This window comes from Anopheles moucheti, chromosome 2 (genome assembly GCF_943734755.1).
Source record: "Anopheles moucheti chromosome 2, idAnoMoucSN_F20_07, whole genome shotgun sequence".
NCBI classification, from domain to species: Eukaryota; Metazoa; Arthropoda; class Insecta; order Diptera; family Culicidae; genus Anopheles; species Anopheles moucheti.
This window is the reverse complement of record NC_069140.1, coordinates 14180251-14200175: the sequence shown is the minus strand read 5'-3', so window position 1 is coordinate 14200175 and position 19925 is coordinate 14180251. Positions and strand designations below refer to the sequence as shown.

At 44.4% G+C, this 19925-nt stretch overlaps 2 protein-coding genes across 3 annotated transcripts; both read right to left on the bottom strand.

Moving 5' to 3' along the window:
• Nucleotides 1-19: 19 nt before the first annotated feature.
• On the bottom strand, nt 20-9184 carry LOC128310304 (TP53-binding protein 1-like). 2 transcript variants are annotated; one of them, XM_053046909.1, is made up of 7 exons: nt 8738-9184; nt 6360-8474; nt 4716-6282; nt 1216-1379; nt 1005-1141; nt 724-924; nt 20-648 (listed from the first exon to the last, which is right to left on the bottom strand). In XM_053046909.1, the coding sequence occupies exons 1-7, from the start codon at nt 8847-8849 to the stop codon at nt 187-189; spliced, it is 4758 nt and encodes a 1585-aa protein (XP_052902869.1). In that variant the 5' UTR covers nt 8850-9184; the 3' UTR covers nt 20-186. The 2 variants fall into 2 exon arrangements, with proteins under 2 accessions (XP_052902869.1, XP_052902870.1); XM_053046910.1 differs by having other exon boundaries at nt 4716-6279.
• Nucleotides 9185-9913: 729 nt separating this feature from the next.
• Nucleotides 9914-19358, bottom strand: LOC128299141 (NPC1-like intracellular cholesterol transporter 1). The gene is made up of 6 exons (XM_053035011.1): nt 19150-19358; nt 13110-13356; nt 12944-13029; nt 12304-12867; nt 12109-12229; nt 9914-12020 (listed from the first exon to the last, which is right to left on the bottom strand). Exons 1-6 carry the CDS (start codon nt 19356-19358, stop codon nt 10239-10241), a joined length of 3009 nt encoding a protein of 1002 aa, XP_052890971.1. The 3' UTR covers nt 9914-10238.
• Between the last annotated feature and the right edge of the window lie 567 nt (nt 19359-19925).

Genomic DNA, 19925 nt, shown 5'->3' with positions numbered 1-19925 from the left:
TTAAGAACACAGCTACCAATTTGTTTATTTACATTCCCCGAGACATTTCTTTCGCTAATTTTATTTGCGTTTTTTGTATCCACCATAAAAGAGTTACTTCGGTCTATTCTCTTTCCACTGTGAAAACGTAACAAATATTACATTACACCCAACAAAAACAATAATCCAGCCCACAGCCCACAATGATTAATAATCTTCCTCCTGATAGATTTGTGTTAGTTTCTCGTTACTATTCGGATGGCAAACCCGGCCCAGAATTAAACTCTGCACCACCCAAACGGTTGACACTACCAGCAGACCGGTGCGGGCAGCTTTGATCTTGATTTCCTCGGGAAATTCTTGATCCGTTAGCAAATATCCCGTCAGGTTTTCCGTAATGTCCGACTCAGTCTTAATTAGACGCACCGTACCACCGGCCAGCTTGCATACCCGGCTCCAAAAGTCATTGAAGTCCTTACAGAGACTAGCTACGTTAATGCACACTGACGCAAACGGTGTACTAGAGGTTCGCTTATCCTTTCCCCGACCGCTGCTCCAATCGATGAACCGATTTTCGAGAAAGGACCATCCAGCCGGTAGGGCATGCTGTTTGTAATCCAGCATCATCATCACTTGACAGCATTGTATGATCCATTCGTGCGACACAGCCTGTAACGAAGACGATAAAAGCCTGAATTTCAGTAGTTCTTGCTATGCGTTTTGCCGTTTGTTAGGCCATCCTACCACAATGTTACTGGCTAAGCACTGCACGTAAATTGCAGTGGTAGAAGGACGTGGCGCAATCAGCTTGCATTGCTTATACTTATTCTTCGGCACATCCTCGAAGAATTGATACACTTTGCCGCCCCCAGCTTCTATCTGCCGCCGAATGTGTTGCTTCACAAAAGGAACACTGGAGAATTGTGTCGCGGCAGCTGCAACTCCCTGCAAAATGTTGAAGCGGCGAAAAGTGTTAACAAGTAGTCTGGCAAAACAGCATGTTCAAATTCATCAGCACGCGATACCTTCGATGGAACAGTACAGCTTAACAGAAAGTGCTTATTCCGGAACAAAGATTTCGCATCGACCGGTATCGGTCCGAGCAGTTGGTCCAGTCTATCCTTTCCGCCAGTGCCAAAGTATGCGGACACAATACTCATTCCTGGCATAAATAGACAATGGGGACGTACATTTGATCGTCATGCTTCGGGAATTCATTTCGACAAGGCAACTTACTGGTTAGTTCGGATTCTTGTTCCGTGCGCTGCAATTCCGGCTGCACACCATCCACTGCATCCAGACCCGTTTCTGGGCTTGTTGGTACAGGGATTTCCTCCTCATAAGTATCCGACACATCGCTACACTCAGATATGCGTGATTCAGGTGGCAGGTGCTGCTTTCTGCAATGTAAGTAATATGAAAATCTTAATTGTTTCAACCTTACTATTTCCAATGCATGACACCACTTCCAAACGGCACTTTAATTAGAACAGATTGACGGAGTCGATCAAAAGGATAGGTTCAGCCATGCGGACCGATGCAAAACGAAATGCATTTAACTCTTAGTGTATATGCTAGCGATAATGCCAAACATTTTGCCAAACACCGATACTTCTGCGACGCATTAAGTACAATGCCACAGCATTGAGTGAGAAGTGGAGTGAAATGTTTTATTATCATAAGCATGACACAACACACGCACACGTTAAAAGTGGCGCGTTATTGTTACAAATTATTATACAAATTTTTCCAACTTTTCGTCTTATCACAACGTGGCGCTCACAGAGTCAAAATGTTTGGCATTCCTCGCACAGCAATCGTAACACGAAGAGTGGGCATCTGGATGATCATTTCCTTACACTAGAGTATGCTGCTAACCATTCGTTCTTTTCTGTTGTTCACTTACTTGAATTTTCAAACAACAAAATAATCAAACCCCGAGATGGTTTTTCTTAAGGTTTTGCAGGTTGTTTATTTGACCGATATTTAGAAGACCCTTTCATTTGCAGCCATTTCATGCTTCAACAGGATGGCGCCTTCATACATTTTCACCACGGATGTTGCGGATTGTCGGTGTCGGTGAAACGCTCGTGGCCTTTCTATGCGGATGTCTAGCGGGCGCGCAGGCAGGTTTGGCCGGGCTGGATGGCGGCAATAGTAGACACGCATCCGACTCGATACGATGCAGACGTTTGCCCTTCGCACGCGATTAGTACAGTGATCAACGCTGACGGTTTTACACTGGACTACTAGATCGCGAGTGGAGATCTATCTCTGTGCCTTGCTTTCGTTCTGTACTTGTGCCGGGAAATCTATCTTCTACCACGCTGCGGCACTGCAAGTTCGCCTCGTTTGTATTTTGCTAGCTTCGCAAACTGTGCCTTTGTGTCTTCCTTTTTGATGATAAGTTAATGTGTATTGAGTAGCGACCTTTAAACGATTGTTTGCGCTTTTTAGAACACAGTTTATATGTGTTTGCTTTATTGTATTACTTTTTACTTCTCTCGCTAACATGTTCTATAGATGCTTGCGCGCTCGTCTACTATTCTGCGTCTGATATTTCATTAGATGCGCCCCCGTCTAAAGGGGTAGTAGATGAGTTTTTACAAAATACTTGATATAGTAGAGGAGGATTCCAATCCGAACTGTTGTGCACCTCATCTACCGATTCTTGCGAACCTTGCTGCCGATACACCGAGGAGACTAATAAACGATTTCATGACATGAATTGTGTTGGTGGTGGTGTATGTATGTATGTACGGTGTATCAAATTTTGCTGAGGTTTTCCTCAAACCCCACTGAGATGATGAGTTCATTGTCATTGTGTTGGCTGGCTATTTCCCTTCTACGAGTGTTTTTTTTTATTGTAATCTATTTTACATCAAACCCATATGTTGTATCTACGTTGTATGCGTAAAATTCCTCGCCTTATAATGCTTGGTGGTGGTGGTGGTTGTTATTATCTACTTGATAGTTTCGTGTAATGTCCTCATCTCATGTACCGTACTACTAGGCATAGTAATGGCCAGCTTAAAAGTCATTACATCGATGGAAGAAACACATAATACATTTCCGTTATTATTGCTATAGCGAAAAACTGTACGCCTTTATATATCACCAAACATCACTAATAACGACTTTGGATAACTCCAGTGTGTTTCCAAGAACGATGAAACTCAAAGCTGCTAAAAATGTCCCTTCCTAAAATTCTATGATCCATTTAAAATCTTTCAATCGTCTTGGTTTTTTCTTCTGATTCTTGGCCGTTACGATTTACTGGGTCCATATGCCTGCCATTTATGGGTTTTTACACCTCTATCTTAGCCACGTAGCCGGGCAGTCAGTCCTTGCTACGAGAGAACGGTCCGGATCGATCGAATCAATAGGTTAATGGTTAACGTGAAGTATTTCACCTAACCTTACCATTTCGAAAGGAGGACGCAGTGAAAATGTTACTGTGTTACTGAAACAAAAAACTACGTTGCAAAACACTCACTCACAGGCAGAACAAAGTGCATTTAGCAGCTTTGCTGCAGTGAGAGGTGTGCTTGTCCAATATCCAATGTACCATTATCATGACGATCGAAAGGTGTATTCGCTTAAAATACACACACAACAGTATGTAAGTATGTTGTTGAAATTTGTGCGATTATTACAACATATCCTTAAGCGGGATTGGTGAGCAAACGAATTAACTTCGAGCGCGTAGTAATTTCCTGCTTTCGCCATCTTATGTGGCACACTAAACAAAACACTAGTGGCTAGTTTCATTTGCTACTCTAATGGCTTACACATCTAGGACTTAAGCATAAACTTTTTTTTGTTACTTTTCCACGCGCACTGCTTTCCTTACACTCGTCTCTATTATTCCTGCTGTATAATCTAAACCGAGTTTATGTCGCTTGTTAAAACCTAATACTAATACATAGTGCACAGCGGCTTTGTGTGCTTTTCTTTCAATGTGACTTAATATTTGCTCCGGAATAACAGAAGCCTTTCTAATGCTTTAGAGTTCAGGAATGCCAAACAATTTGATATCTGTGTGCCTGTATATGTATGCATAATGTTTACGTTTCTAGGTGTCAGCTCGAAAAGCGGACTCTGCTTGTTACATGGACCAAGCAGTGTACAGGGTGGTGTTGTGGTGGGGGGGCCAGAGAGAGGTCGGGACAATCCATTGGTTCAAAAACCAGATGATCAGAAATTAAAGTTACAGTGTGCCCTACACGCAAACCGCAACACGCAACAAAATTGCATTCCTTTCTACATTGCGTTCGTCCGTCCAAACGTGTGTGCTATTTAATCTATCGCTCTGTTTCAATGGTAAGGATGCGGCGCATTAGATTCTGTTACAATTTCGTCATTGGTTTGAAAAATTAAAAGATTCTGCTGTCACTCATTGGCGAAATTTGGCTTTGAGTATTTAGTGGTAGTAGTGGAGCAGATGATGACGATAATATAGTATAGTAGCAGTAGTATCAAAGGACAGAAGTGGGTGAAAGGTGTAGAACATTATTTGAAGAAGGGAGCATTCTTGCCAGAACGTTTATGAAAGCCTATAAATATATAAACATAGCGAAAAAAAAAAGAATACGTATTAACCGAATTATGCTGTCTGTCTGTCTGACACTCGCAGCGGGTACGCGCGTGTGTCAAAATGGTATTGTCCGTTTATGATGATGTATCTCAAAGTACGGTGGTTTGTCATGCGATTTGTTTCTACTACATGCGCTTACCTTCGTCCACGGCGTCCTTTTTTACCAACTCCACCCGAGTAACCAGCTTCCGGTGTGGTAGATCCCATGGATTTGTCATTTGCTCCCGCGCCGCGTTTACTGCGTGTCGAACGCGAGCCTTTATCGCCAGCATCTTTCACCAAATCTGACGCAGCCGGGGTTAAGCTTCCTTCCGGTGCGTTTCCTTGATTGCCACTTGCCGCATCACCGCCTCCCACCGAGTTGACACCCGAGGATCCCGGCTGCAGAAGCTTTTGGATTGGGTCTGGTTTGTCCTTGCATGCGTTATGGATCCATTTCGCTTGCTCGTCTGTGAGATAGATGTCGGTGGCTGTTACCTCCAATGGGTTGGTGGCCGTCCGCACACAGTACACCACTTCGTTGGCATCATTTCGCTTAATTTCTTCCACAATGGCGGGCTCGTACGTGTCACCTCCGGTTAGGGCGTGGATTGAGTGATGCTGTATCGGTAACACACCATCCTCGCCAAATACGATGATGTCTCGTGATAGAGTCTTCGAGCAACCGTCCTCAAACACCACCACGTACTTATTGTCTCCCCGATAGTTAGTTACCCTGCCTGCGTAGTACTTGCGGTCAGTCCACCGAGCCAGACAGCAAATGTCAAATTGCTTTGGTTCTTGGGCAATTTTCGATTTCGTGCTGGTGCTAGAGCTGGCGACCGGGGATTCATTGGCGGCGGCCGTTAATACGACTTTTGTACGCTTAGCCGGTTGCTTTGTGGTGGATGATCCTCCGGACCGAGGAGTACGAGCATCGTTGTCAACATCGTCATCATCATCATCCCCATCACTGTCCGTCGCTTTAGAACGCTTCTGAGTACGCGCACCACTTTTCTTCGCACTGTCTTTGCGACCACGCCCGGTGTAAGGCGTTCGGGGACTTTTCAGCAGCAGTGTGCTGGCATCATCTACGGTGGAATCGTCCGGTGTGAACGTTCGTCTCAGCTTTTGGAATTCCTCAATTAGCAAATCGCAAAGTGCTTTCGGCCCCAATACAGTTTGCTTCATTTGCGGCACCGTCACCGAATGCGTTAACTTAACACCGGTGGTTATGGTGGCCGACGACGAAGAGCTATCGGTCGATTGACCCACGGATGATGTTTTGGCTCCTGGAAGCGCGAATGGCCCTATACTACTTACGCTGCCATTCGTGGTAGCTGTGGAGGATAGCTTTGAAGAGGAATCGGTGTTTGAAGCATCCTGAGCAGCCGTCTCAGCAACAGCAGCAGCAGAGCGATCGACTTTCGTCCCGCCATGGATTCGTTCCACCGACATGAACTGTAATTCTTTCCCTTCATACCATACGCTCACTTCATACTGCTGTTCGGCAGACGTGGTGGGTGATATGGCACGGGAGAGATCCAATTGTATCGAATTGATACCTGCTTTACTATCATGCTCCTGCTTCACGGATACAAGAGATTTGGTCACATCATCTTTTGTACCCAAATCAGAGCCTTCCGAGGTTGAGGAAATGCCATTTAACTTCCGTGCGTTGCTCACATACAAATTTATCTCTTCCGCAGTATTCATTCCCGAGACTCCTGAAACAAACCACAACATTAGTATGAGCAACGTTCGTTTCTTCTTCAACTAGCTCTGTTTGCTACAAACACCTTACCTGTACACGAATCTACTTCCGATACATCGCCAGATGTTTTGAGACTACCCTTTGAACTGCTGGAGTCTTCGTGCCTTGGCTCTTTCTTGGGTGACGTGCTTTTGACTGAAGAATCGGATGTTCCCATAGTACCTGTCGTAGCTGAGGATGCCGTTTCTGTTGTTGACGGCAAACTTTTCGTTGCCGACGTGGCGTGGCTAGTATACTTTTCTTCGGTCTCAGTTTTCATTAACGACTCTGACTGTTCACTGATGGCGGAAGTCGTTGCTGTTTCGTCCGCCTCTATTCTGCTGGTTTCGATCGAGGATGGCGGATTCGTGATTTTACTAACATTTCCTGAGCTTACTTTGCCAAAGTTCTGATGGATCGGAGTGGAGCTGTAGACGTTGGAAGAGCTGACAGCGGATGTCGTCACCTTATTTAACGTTTTCGGTGTTGAAGGGTTCGAGGACGAGGACGTCAATTCTGACGCGTTTTGGTTTGGTGTGCTGGACGCCTTAGCCAACAGAGCACTCCTGTGTACCGAGTCACGCAGCTGCTCGCTCGATCGTTTATCTATCGATGAAGATTGTTTCTTCGTATCGCTGCTTGATGAGGGTTGCGAGCTTCCGACGATGTTTTCTTCCAGTACCACCCTTTCAGCAAGTACTTTCCCAGATTCAGCGGATTTTTCTGCTGATTCCACCACTAGCTTTGGAACAGTTGAAACAATGTTGCTGCTGTCCACGACATCCTCGGGTTCGTCGCCTCCTTTAGTGGATACAGCACTACCGGAGGATGGTTTTGACGCAGAGCCCACGTCCTTCGCCACGGATACCTCCGATGTTTCGGCGACAGCGACCGCTGGCGTCGAGGATGATGTAGACGCAGACGTAGCCGAAGTCTTTGCAGTCGAAACCACGGTGACTTTTTCGTCTGCCTCCTTTGGATCGTCCTTACCACAAAGGTAAGCGACCTTCTTCACGCACGGAGGCTCTACCACGGGAATAGCCACCGAAGCAGCAGGTCCGGTAGATGTGCTGCTCTCTGCCATATCGATTTCATCTTCATCCACATCCATAGCTTCGTCTCCCGAGGGAGCAGGAAGAACTGACGCTGAAACTTCGCTATCAGGTGGTTTCGTGTTTTCGCTCGTCATGCCTTCCTGTTTGTCATCGGAGCTAGACACGTTTGAGTTTTCTGTTTTCTTGTTTTCGGCAGAATCGCCTACTTGGCGCACCGGTTCCTCCACGACCGATGAGCTTATTTCTTCAGATTTTTGATCCATCGCATCAGGTTCGGTGTTTGGTTCCGTATCAGGCAGCATGTCTACATTTTTGGGAGATGATTCTGCCGGTTCCGGCGAACCATCAACCTCCATCTTCTCAACCGACGGAGGTTTATCGTCCTTTTCCTTTTGATGGCGGTCTGTTTCGAATGATCCAGGCGGTTCAGCCGATGCTTCGCTCGGCTGCCTAGCAGGTGAAGGTGTTGTTCCCGAGCTTGTTGCTTTGGGTTGCGGACCATCCGTCACATCGGCAATATGCACTTTCTTCACTTGCGGTTCGACTTCACCCACAGTGAAAGGATGTTTTCGTTTGAAAGTCGGACTAGCTGCTTCGGCCGATTTTGATGTTGCATCCGACTCGGATAAGATGCTAACAGGTGCTTCCGATGAGGTCGTGGCTTTTGCAGCATCAACGCACATAGCCGTCTCCTTCCCAGAATCCCCTTTTTCTACCGCTTTCTGTAGCAAACCATTTTGATGATTGGCATCTTCCGGCACAGCGTCTAGATCTTCGCCCTTTTCGATCGCCTCCATACGTTTCAACAGCTCGTCATCCTCGTCAATCTGCTCTTGATCATCCAGTTTATCGTTGCATGGTGTGTCGTTCCGGACGGGTTCGCAGTCTGGCTGTGAAATGTCGCCCGATGTGCTAGTTGTCACGGCAGGTTGTTTTAGGGGACCTTTCCTCAGTTCCGCTATGCTGTTTGATTCATCGACCTTAGCCAAAACATCTGATGCTGGCTTGGGGGACACGAGCGTTTCCTGGGAAGTATCTTTCTGCTTCCCAATCGAGTCGGCAACGCATGCCGTATCCTTCACAGAATCAGCGCTGGAATCCGGAAGCGATCCTAAAACAAAAAAATAACGTTCAAATATACTAGAATGCTCAAAAGCCCTCCAATACACGACAGAGAGGAGAAGTAATACGACTTGTTGTTTTGTTTGTCCAGCAACAATATAGTTGTTTACAATTGTTTTCTTCTAAAGAACCACGCGCTTACGGCTTCTTTCGAGAGCGTCATTTGCTTTGACGATTGCAAATCATCGTTGCGGTAGCAAAGCGGTGCTTGACAACTCGTAATCTTAGGGTAGGAAAGAAACGAAAACTTACCGTTTTTACCAGATGCTGACGGGTTTTCACTGACTTCTGGAGCGGCGCAAGTTTTTTCGACTGTAACTGTGGACTCCGGAGAAGCCACCTTTGTCGTACCGCCAATATCCATGTTTGTATCCGGGCTGCTGCTTGGATGTTTCGTTCAATGGTTTTTCCTCCGTTGGTAAAGATCTCGTGAAAACGACCAACACTCACTAACACACACGACACCTCGGACGCACGCACCCAGTGTGTACACGCACACAAACACGCTTGCAGAAACCGCTTCTTTTTCTTCTTCCTTGCTTGCTTTGCCACCCGCGGCGGCTTCGCTTTTGCACTCCCGGCGTCGTTAAGTTTTTCTAATTACGTTTTTCTCTGCACACTTTCTCGAAACGGACTATTTGTACTGCACATTCACGCCCTATACCACTTTTGCAACGAATATTGGAGTGCTCGCTTATTTCTTCCCAGCACACCACACAAATTAGCACAAATCTTGTACAGATATGCCGCGATTTACGATAAATAATGGCGGCGACTCTCCCCGAAATGTACGAAGCATGACAGCAACTTGACAGTCGCATCCGTAAGGCCGCGGCCACAGCATTCACGCATGCTCAAACCGGGTAGTGGCGTGGTGTGTTCATTCTCGCCCAGAGCACACCATGTCATATTTTAATTTGACAATCGGTTTACTTTTATAATCCGGTAGTGAACGGTTGCGATGGTTACGATTAAACTTTTTAAAGTTAGGATTATGATGCGCGGTTATGGAAAACTTTATCAAAAACTTCCGATCACTTTATAGAAAATGTAAAGTGATTGACAAGTGTTAAACCATGCAAGTCGAATAAGTGGAAAGAGGTTTTATTAACTTTTAACAATGTTCTAGCGCTTCTGAAAATTGTCTCGTAGCTTCCATCTGATTCCCTCATTTAGTTTTTATAATTAATTATAACCGTAAAAAATTTCCGAAACGATCAACATGTATCGTGTAGTTTAGCCTTAAGCGCGGTGAGCATTTATTAACTGAAAAAAACATCTGCATAAAACCAGCTTCGCAAATGATTAAATAATTATAGTAAAATGCTCCAGAACATACATGGTCGGCCTTACGCAAAATATAGATCTACCATTAGGTCTGGTTTTAAATATAGAATGAAACGAATTATCAGCGATTGCTGTGTGTGTCATAAGTTTTAACGATTGCTCTTTTATTAATTTCAATCATATGTAGTTATAAAAACTATGTGTTTTTATCGCTTCGATACATAAACCTACGTGTCAACCCATACCCTACGAATCGTAATGTTTCTATCTCCTATTATTGTATGTACAGTTCTTAAAATCAAGCATATGGAAGAGAATGATCTCTCAATCACAATTGGAGTCGCTAGGCAATATTGTTTGTGAGATGGTCCCGCTAAAAATACAATTTAAAATTCTGTACGATCTTTTTAAGAGCACTCGATGTTCCGTTCACTGTCGCTATCGCGTCCACTCAAATGCGAACTCTCTAGAGATCCGCACCGTTTGGCATATATTTTTCATTGCCTATGAAGGAAATCGTCTCCGCACCTTCGCGACACGTTTTCTTCGACGGACTGGGATTATTGTTGATCGTATTGAGACTGTTCAGGGACCCACTGTACGGTGCCGGGCCAATGAGGCTTAGTATGACTGGTAGCAGGATTGTACCATGGAACAGCCCGTATGCAATAACGAGCAGGAATATTTTGAAAAATGTCCTATAAGTGTATGCCTGCGAACCGGAAAGTATCGACAGCGACAGTATCGTTGAACCTCCACCATAGAATACGGCCGCTCCGATGTGCAATACTGTTTCGAGACTTCGGCGATTCCTATCGCCTTTGTTGATGGTTAGGAAGGTGTGCCCAATATGAGCCGCATAATCGACACACAATCCCACCGCAAGTTGCAGCGCTATGCACGACACTAGATCCAATGTAAGTCCCCATACCTGCATCAGCCCTCCTACGTTGACCAACGTGAGCAGCACACAGACGAATATCCAGAAACAGATTTGAAGGTTCACTATCAGCACTACCGAGCAGAACATCACACCGATCAATGCCAGCGATATGTTGCGATAGATTTCCGTATCGATGATTTCGTCCGTTACCCAGTTCCCGAATATCTTTGCCCACAGCGTTCGGTAGTGGTCACCCGTGCTTATATTGCTATTCTCCAGCACCTCCTCCACGGCATATTTGGCCGGTAAGTATTCCTCACGCTCCTTGAACGGTTTAAACTTGAACTCCATCGTTGTGACGGTAATGTTTGGTGCGGGCTGGCCACATTTAAGCTTGGTAGCAAACTTTATATTCATCTGGTACCGGCCTCCTTCGTAGCTGAAGAGAAACTTTGTCAAGTACTTGCGAAAATCACTATCGGTTAGCGGATCTACTGCTACGTCCTTGTCGTAGTGCATATGCACAAAGTCCTGAAACGAGGTCACCCACGAACTAAAGCCATGTAATATGTCAGTCCGATTTTCGAGCTGATGCGTAATTCTTATCAGATTGGGCAACTCGGCGGTATAGTTGAGATTACCGAACAATAGCAACGCCTCGTAGCCTGCGTTGGGATAGTGTTCGTGCGTCTTAACCACGAACTGGTTGTAGTATGTTTCCTGCGGAATGAACCAATTGGGGTCAAACTTCTGGCGCAGCTTCAACAGATTGTGCACATTGACGCTTGTCATCAGCACTACCGCGAGTATGACTAACGTTTTTCCAACCTTCGTCAGCAGGAACTTCGAGTACAGCATGTTGATAAAGCGATGCATCAGATTGTACTCACACCAGAGTGAGGTCGACTTCTCATCATGCACCACCCACAACAGGAACGAGTTTCGTCGGTTAGCAATGCGTATTTCATCCAGCGTGAATATCGCCACGAAGAAGGTGATTACAAAGACGAACATCATAAATACGCCGGCAGCTGCATAGATGCAAAACGATTGCAGCGAAGGAATCACTGTGATTGAACCCACTATGAACGCCACGATGTCCGTCAGTGACGTGACCGTGATGGATGCGCCAGCGTGCTGCAGCATTAGCCCCATTCGTTCGGCCAGCTGTAGGTCGGGATTGGCTTTGCGCACTTTGCGATAACAGGCCATCATAACGAACATGTCGTCCACACCGAGGCCCATCAGCAGAAATGGGAGCGACGTGTGTACAGGACCATAGGACACTCCAAGCACTGCTACGATACCGCAACCAGAGATGAATCCCATTCCAACACTCAGCAGCCCAACGGATCCAAGTATAACCTTCAAGTTATCGCGCAAAGAAAAAGAGGAAGGAAACTTCGATAAATGTACTAGTCCATTTGGCGGTCGCTAGTGCAATCATACGCACCCTGAACTCGGTCCAGCTGAATTTTGATAAGACCAGCTGCATGTAGACGAACATGACAATACCGCCATAAATGAGCTTATCCATGTCTTTGAACATCGATTCTTCGCTAATGTCTCCATAGCTAGATCAAAGAAAAAGGAAATTAGCGAAACTCACACTACCAAATGGAAGTCTTTCCAAAAATCGGCACCTTACCTCCTACCGGCCGCATAGTACATGCTTGTCTCATTGTTCGACAGTTCCAGCTTTGCCTTGGCTACAATCTGTAGGAACTTTTCCTCCCACAAACCAGCATTCTCCGTGACCCAGTCCTCCGTGCCGGCAGCATTGCCACTGACGTCCGAATCTACCTCCGAGAAGTTGACATGCACGAACCAATGTGTCGCCAGTGACCCGGCAGATACTATTCGCCCGCTCCAGTCACGCTTCACATCGCCAAGCAGCTCCGCAAACTGGACCGTGTGTCCAGTCATCGGGCTAACCGTGGTGCGGTTTAACTTATCCACGATGTCTTCCTTCGAGAGGCCCGCCATTATGGTACGATTGTACTGCCACAGCTCCAACAAGCTGCTCCCATAGCAGCCCATTTCCAGCCGTTCCAACATCGGGCAGAACAGGAACGAGGGAATGTCGATCACCGGCGTAAAGAACGGTTTGCTCTTCTTCGGCCGACGCGTTGTTACCGACGATTCTACCAGATCTTGGGCATGGCGCTTTTTGCGCGTCATTTCCGCTGTGTATTCCGCTATAAACGGAACTCTGGAAAGAAATGAAGCGATGCGTTAAATGCTGCGCGATATTCTCTTTCTCCGTTCCTTGATTTGTGTAACAGTACTTGTGGCAAATATCTTTCCATCCCAACCGTTGACCTTCGCTGTTGTGAAACGTGAAGCCTTCCACTTCCTCCGTAATGGTGGCAAGCTGAAGGTATGAAGAATATTGTCGAGGAAATATATTAGAATATCATTAAAGCAGCTTCACTAGCAGGCGCCCGATCTTACCGTCTGTAATACTTCCGGCACGAGTACGTCTGGTGCGGTGATCAACACCGTTTCGATCCGATTACCCTCCTGAAAGTGCTCTATCAACCAGTTAGTGTCGTACAGGAACTTCGACCCCTGCGGTATCCAGAGCTTCATTGGGCTTTTCTCTTTGTGGAACCGGATGAAGCCCACGCTGCACAGTGCCACCAGCAAAAAACACAACCCGATCGTTTTCCAAGCATTGTTGGCTATCCAATAACCGAGCCTGGGGAGTAGAAAGGAACGATATCATATTAATTGCATATTTCCGACCTCCGGCCGATGGTCAATGGGTACGCACTCATAAATAAATATGGTTACTCATAAATCATAGGAACAACACAATAAATATTTGCTTTTTGGCACGAAAGAAGTCCAACTCGGTGAAGCATTCAGTGGGCTCATTAAAGTGGAACAACCTCATTACGTCTATCCCGTTTGAGTTGATCGAGACGATCAGCAACGAACCTACACTGCAGCGGGAGAACAATCTTAAAAATGTTTTGTATGGCATTGTAGATTAAGGAAACTGGCTAACACTCCTATTTAAAGTAGCAAATTAATTGTGTTTAACATAACGTTTGTATAACTTTTGATTGATGATTAAAATGTTATAACTTGACGACATTAGCTTCCATTCCTACAGCAAGCAGAGGTAGTCGAGCCCCAGACGCTCAAAACTGCGGAGTGCCTTGGGAAGGACCAGGAAGCTGGATTCCTTAGTCGTACCGAAGGATTATCTCGCAGAAAAGAAGGAGAAGATTCTTAAAGAAAGTAGAGTTCCGTCCCCATCTATTCTTAACAACTGAACACGTAATTTATCTGCTGATCATACGGGGCTGGTCGTGATAAACACTTTCACGAAACTTCATCGGTATGGCCAACTGCTTCAACCACCAGCAGATACGCAGCGATCACTTTGTTCTTCTAATACTAATACTTGGCACTGGTGCCTTTGTTCAGATAGTAGAAGATGCAATAGAAACCGATTGAACGATTTCTTGGCAAGCAATACAAGTTGCTAGGTAGAGAAGTGACCATTCACTCATACAAAACGCAGCAACAATTTGGCTGCGAGTTGCCGTACGATCGCACCCCTGAAACGGTGCCGAGTAGGAAAGGTTTAAACGCGGATTTTCGGGTGCTAATGTTATCGGCGCATGGAGCAGACGCGTGAAAACTAAGGAAGTCAAACATTTACTTTTGACACGCGCCAACGAATGTGATTGATGGGTCAATAGTCGCGTACGTATTACGGGATTATCAGCTTTTTATTTGAACAAACGGATTGCACGCGCAAATAAATCAATCGTGCGATTTTTACACCTATTAATAGTAAAACATGTTGATAAGAGCATGTACAAAAAAAATTGTACTTAACAAACATGAAAACTGGACAAATGGTGCACCTTTTGCTTTATTGTGTGCGTAGAGTTCTGGTGTAATGATCATCATTTTCCGTACGTAATTATATCATCGGTAGCGTATTATCATCCATTATCACCAAGCGGTACGGTTGTTTTCTATTCCGGATGCAGTAATGACCCTAAAAAGACTCAAGTACACTGCACGTTCCACCCTGTTTAAAGTGATTGCCGAGCGCTGTATAGTGGGATGATAATAACTATTTGTTCGTAGTATCAATTATGGGTACGAATCAAGCAACAACTAAACGGGTTAGTAGTTGTGCACTAAATGTAAGTCACGTAATACATTCTTACCAGGCACACACCCGTTCAGGCAGCGGCGGATCAAACGGTAGGCGGAGTAGGCGGTCGCCTAGGGCCTCGCCGTGTTGGGGCCCCAAAAATTTGTGCCGATTGTGCGATTTTTGAAAATTTTACAACAAAGTTAATTTATAGCAAAAAAATTAATTTACAAGGTAAAAAATTTATCAAAAATATCTTCCTTGGTTATATAAAACATTTGTTTCTATGTGATAAATTAAATGCAGAGAAGAATATCGACTTAGTGACTTTAAAGTATAAACGAAATTGTACCAGGACCAGGACACTAATTTTCCCGTTGGTCGAGAAAAATTTCTTCGAAAACTACCTGTTTCCGAATGTATAATACCAGGAGAGCATCCACGGAAGAGGAGCCACCTAGTACAGCAATTTTGGTCGAAAACCGCCGAAAGGTATGCAATGTTTAAACACTAACTTTCCCGTTGGTGGAGAAAAATTTCTTCGAAAACTACCAGTTTCCGAATGTATAGTACCAGGAGAGCATCCACGGAAGAGGTAGCTCCTGGTACTGCGTCGTAAGGTATGCAATGTTTATACACTAACTTTGCAACCAACTTGCAACGCAATGCGCCGTAAGGTATGCAATGTTTATACACTAACCTTGCAACCAACTTGCAATGCAAGTTTGGTGCAAGCAAGAAACTTGCAGCAAGATGGCGCGCAAGATGGCGCCCAACTTCGTACTTGCATGCAAGCTTGCATGCAAACTTGCATGCAAGTTCTTGCAAGCAAATTCTTGTATGCAAACTTGCATGCAAGTTTGCATGCAAGTTTGTATGCAAGTTTGTATGCAAGTTTGCATGCAAACTTGCATACAAACTTGCATGCAAGTTCTTGCATGCAAACTTGCATGCAAGTTCTTGTATGCAAGTTCTTGCATGCAAACTTGCATGCAAGTTTGCATGCAAGAATTTGCTTGCAAGAACTTGCATGCAAGTTTGCATGCAAGCTTGCATGCAAGTTTGTTGCATGCAAGTACGAAGTTGGGCGCCATCTTGCGCGCCATCTTGCTGCAAGTTTCTTGCATGCACCAAACTTGCATTGCAAGTTGGTTGCAAGGTTAGTGTATAAACATTGCATACCTTACGGCGCATTGCGTTGCAAGTTGGTTGCAAGGTTAGTGTATAAACATTGCATACCTTACGGCGCAGTACCAGGAGCTACCTCTTCCGTGCATGCTCTCCTGGTACTTTAAATTCGGAAACTGGTAGTTTTCGAAGAAATTTTTCACGACCAACGGGAAAGTTAGTGTATAAACATTGCATACCTTTCGGCGGTTTTCGACCAAAATTGCTGTACTAGGTGCTACCTCTTCCGTGGATGCTTTCCTGGTATCGAAAATCGGAAAACAGCTGGTTTGTATGGAATTTCATACCAGCCGACGGGAAGTTTGAGCGAGAGATGAGGGATACTTTCCGTTTCATCCATCTTCCTTACACTAGCGATCGCTCTCACGGGTTTGATAGTATGCAATGCAATAGTGATCGGCAAATTTATTCCACACTGCAGGTATCACCTCTTGAAAACATGCTTTCCTGGTTTCGCAAATCTGAAAACAATTGTGTTGTTCATCGCCTAAAACATCACCATGAGCGAACCAGGTTTCTAAGAAATTTCTATGATTGTTACCGAAAAGTAAACCGATTGAAAACTGTACCTTGGGCGAAAAATCGTAGAAGGCGTTGGAGTAATCAGGAATCGTAAATGTACGTAAATCGTAAAAATGTTGTTAAATCATGTTTGAAGTACACCTCCCTAACACCGATAATGCCGTAGCAAAATTAAAGGCCCCGCTTTAAAAATTCCGCCCTGGGCCTCCAAGGGGATTGATCCTCCACTGCGTTCAGGTTGATTCGAAGTCGAAGTGGACACTTTTCACGAAAGTCACCACATTCCTTGCGTCAATTTCAGCGATATTCGATCGCCTTATCACGTGGTATAGGTTACATTATCACAAAGGTGCTATAATACGAGCGGAAGTAACCTTAATAAGCTTTTAGACAGACTAAGAATTAATTGACTCGAAAAAAACGTGGAACCGTATGACACATTTGGTGTTGACGTTCTTTAGCCGTGGTGACGCGGTCATGTGTCCTTTATTGGCACCTTCCAACATTTTATCGTTTATCTCCTCAGAGCCGTACTTTGAGGACCTCAGGTTTAGATCATTTTATTTGTTTATAGATTGTCTTTTTGATTACAAAAAATTTATCTATCTATTAATAATTTATTTATTCATTTCATTTTTCATTTATTCTATTATTTAATTTTTTAAAGCATGGCGGCGAAAAGATAATTTTCTTTTATTTGTAGTTCTATTTAAAAAAACGCTTCTTGCTACTTGCTGCTGAAATCTTCACAACATAAATTAAAACAATGGTTCATACAAGATCGGGCTGCTCATTGCACTGTGCAACGAAATCTACCCGGTCAAGGTGAGCTATAAGGAGTTTTCATAATTCACAGCTGTAATCTGTTATGCAAACAGGACGCATATCGTCCGCTGACACTTTTACTTTCTAGCGCACGTCGCACGTGTTTGATTTTCACACTCTCCATAGTTTTCTGCGGGCTGTGAATGATCTAACTCCTCTGACGGAGCTCATCGGTCACGGGCTGAGTTAACGCTAGAACGATCAAGCGTTTTATGCATAATTTCCTGGGAGATCCTGGGAAATCCTGGGAGATGTTTTAATATTTTTGAGAGCACAAACTATACAGTTGAAATGTGTAAGTCATGCATCAACTACAGTACAATTGTTTATCCCAAAAATTTATTTTGATAAAAATAAACCGACAACAGACAACGAAGCCGCTCGATCGCGATCTAGCATTATTAACTTCTAAATTAACATTATTCAACATAGTATATCCCGATATAGATTGGATTTCAAAATATTATTCTGTATTGGGTATCCCAACTGTTTTGTTGTAGAAACCAACAGAAGATAAATCGTAGGCAATAAATTGTTATCGATTGTTTTATGGCTATCCATACACTTTAGTTGTCGCAGAACGGTTGTGATCAAATAATCGTTATCCATATTCTCATAGCATTAAGTGGCTTTTAGTCGATGCTACCATCTGTTGACATATCGCCACTATTTTTGCATATTCGAACATCCAACAGATGTCGGTAAAATTATACATCAATTACGGACGTTTAAGACACTTTTCAACGTTAAAAAAAACACACACACCTTTGGTCGTGAGGAACAATATTTCCAAAGCAAATCCTAATCTACAATGGTGTGATAATGAAACATCTAATCGATTTCCTTATTTGCGATACATGTGGTTGTAAATCTGCGCTACGTTCCCCTAAAAGCGGATCGGTTCGATACAGTCATTCGTCACCCCGTGTTATCAGACCGGATCAAGGGAGGCTAGACAAATGACAAACCGTATCAATCTAGCGTGCTTTATCAATCGGTGTGATGGAATGTCAGCAATGTTACGTGACACATAACCCATCGAACGTACACGCAAAAGGGCACCGATCAAACCGATCGCGTTGTAACAATGGTAACAACAGCGCTGTACCCAGAAACAAAAGGGGTTAGTTTTGCTATTATTCCCCAAACGATTTGCCACATTGCCATGTGCCTGATAAAACATCTAACGGAAGGTGAGCATTTTCCCGTTGACTACAAGTTCTTGTACATCACCACCTTCAAAGGTCTTTGCTCCCTTTACGGTTTAACCTGCTCGCAACTCTTTCCAACACGATCGAATGGCATTTGAGGGTAAATTTGAGATGCACGCATCCTCATCTTGAAACTTTCAATGGCAAAAGCTATCGGTCAGCCAGCGAGGTGGCTAAATAAGGAAGCCATATTATATCCAACCAGAACCGGTTCCCATAACTGAACCACCCAGGCAGGAAGCGTGTGAGAGATTTTGTTTATTCCAAATAACTGAATCCACCACCAAATAACGTGATCCACAAAACTGCCGTTTGATCTTTCCAGGGGATGATTATTTTTTTTCTTTTTCGTTACTGAAACAGGTTATATCAGTCGAACTTTCCCGCTCTTTGTCTTGATTTCGGTTGGAAACGGATATTTCCATACCTGAATGTGCAACATTAACACTTTCAGGCACCATATCTTGCGCGTTTTTTGGAAGTCTTAAGTGACCTTGGAAGAATTAGCAGTTTTAAAAATACACTGCCAAGTTCGCCGGTTGAAGGTTGTTTTTTCGTTTAAATTTCTGCCAGGTGTATGTGTGGGCTGGCTGAACCAACCATCCGTGGGTAAATTTTTACTTACCGGTAGAAAAACTTCCCTATCGTCATCGACATGTGATACGATAAGCGGCCCATGCAGTTCAAGTGGTCCACGTTGGGTTCGTTACTATCCGCTTCAGCTCCCGGATGGGCGTCGGTTCCATTCTCGTTTGCTGGTTTGTGTAGATTTTCCTCACTATTCACCCGCCGTCCATCGTAATGGCCCGTTCCGTTTGCTTTGCAATCTGCCATTTTTTGTTGCTCTCGGATCTAGTATGCTGTGACTTTTCAGGAAACTATTTTCACCAGTGAGGTATTTGCAATCCAACAGCCTACTCAGTTTTACTGTACACTTATCACAGTTACTCACGACTGACGTGGGACACGCGACCAACAGGATGCCACGCGCATATGGCCGTTGGACGAAATTGATTGAATTTGAGACACACTTTATGTGCGGTTTGAGGCCGTTGGACGGATGCCGGGTGCACATGCGCTCACATATATCACTAACGGAAATAAACTACAAACCATTCGAATCACTTAACGAACATTGTTGTCTACGGCAGGGACCAAATCCATCCGACACTGTTATTTATTCATTCTGATCGTTCGAAGCGCTGTGGAGAAAAGAAATTAAAGAAATGAATATTACACAATCCTCACGAAGCACATTTTTCCCTGGTTTGTTTAAATGGCTTTACGACGAAGCAGTTGGGCGTCTTCATTCCCGCCCGCCCACAGTACAATTTTAATTGCCTTTTCCCAGGTCGCGGCGTTTGAATGATGCAACATAGCGTAAATGTCCGGTATGTTTCT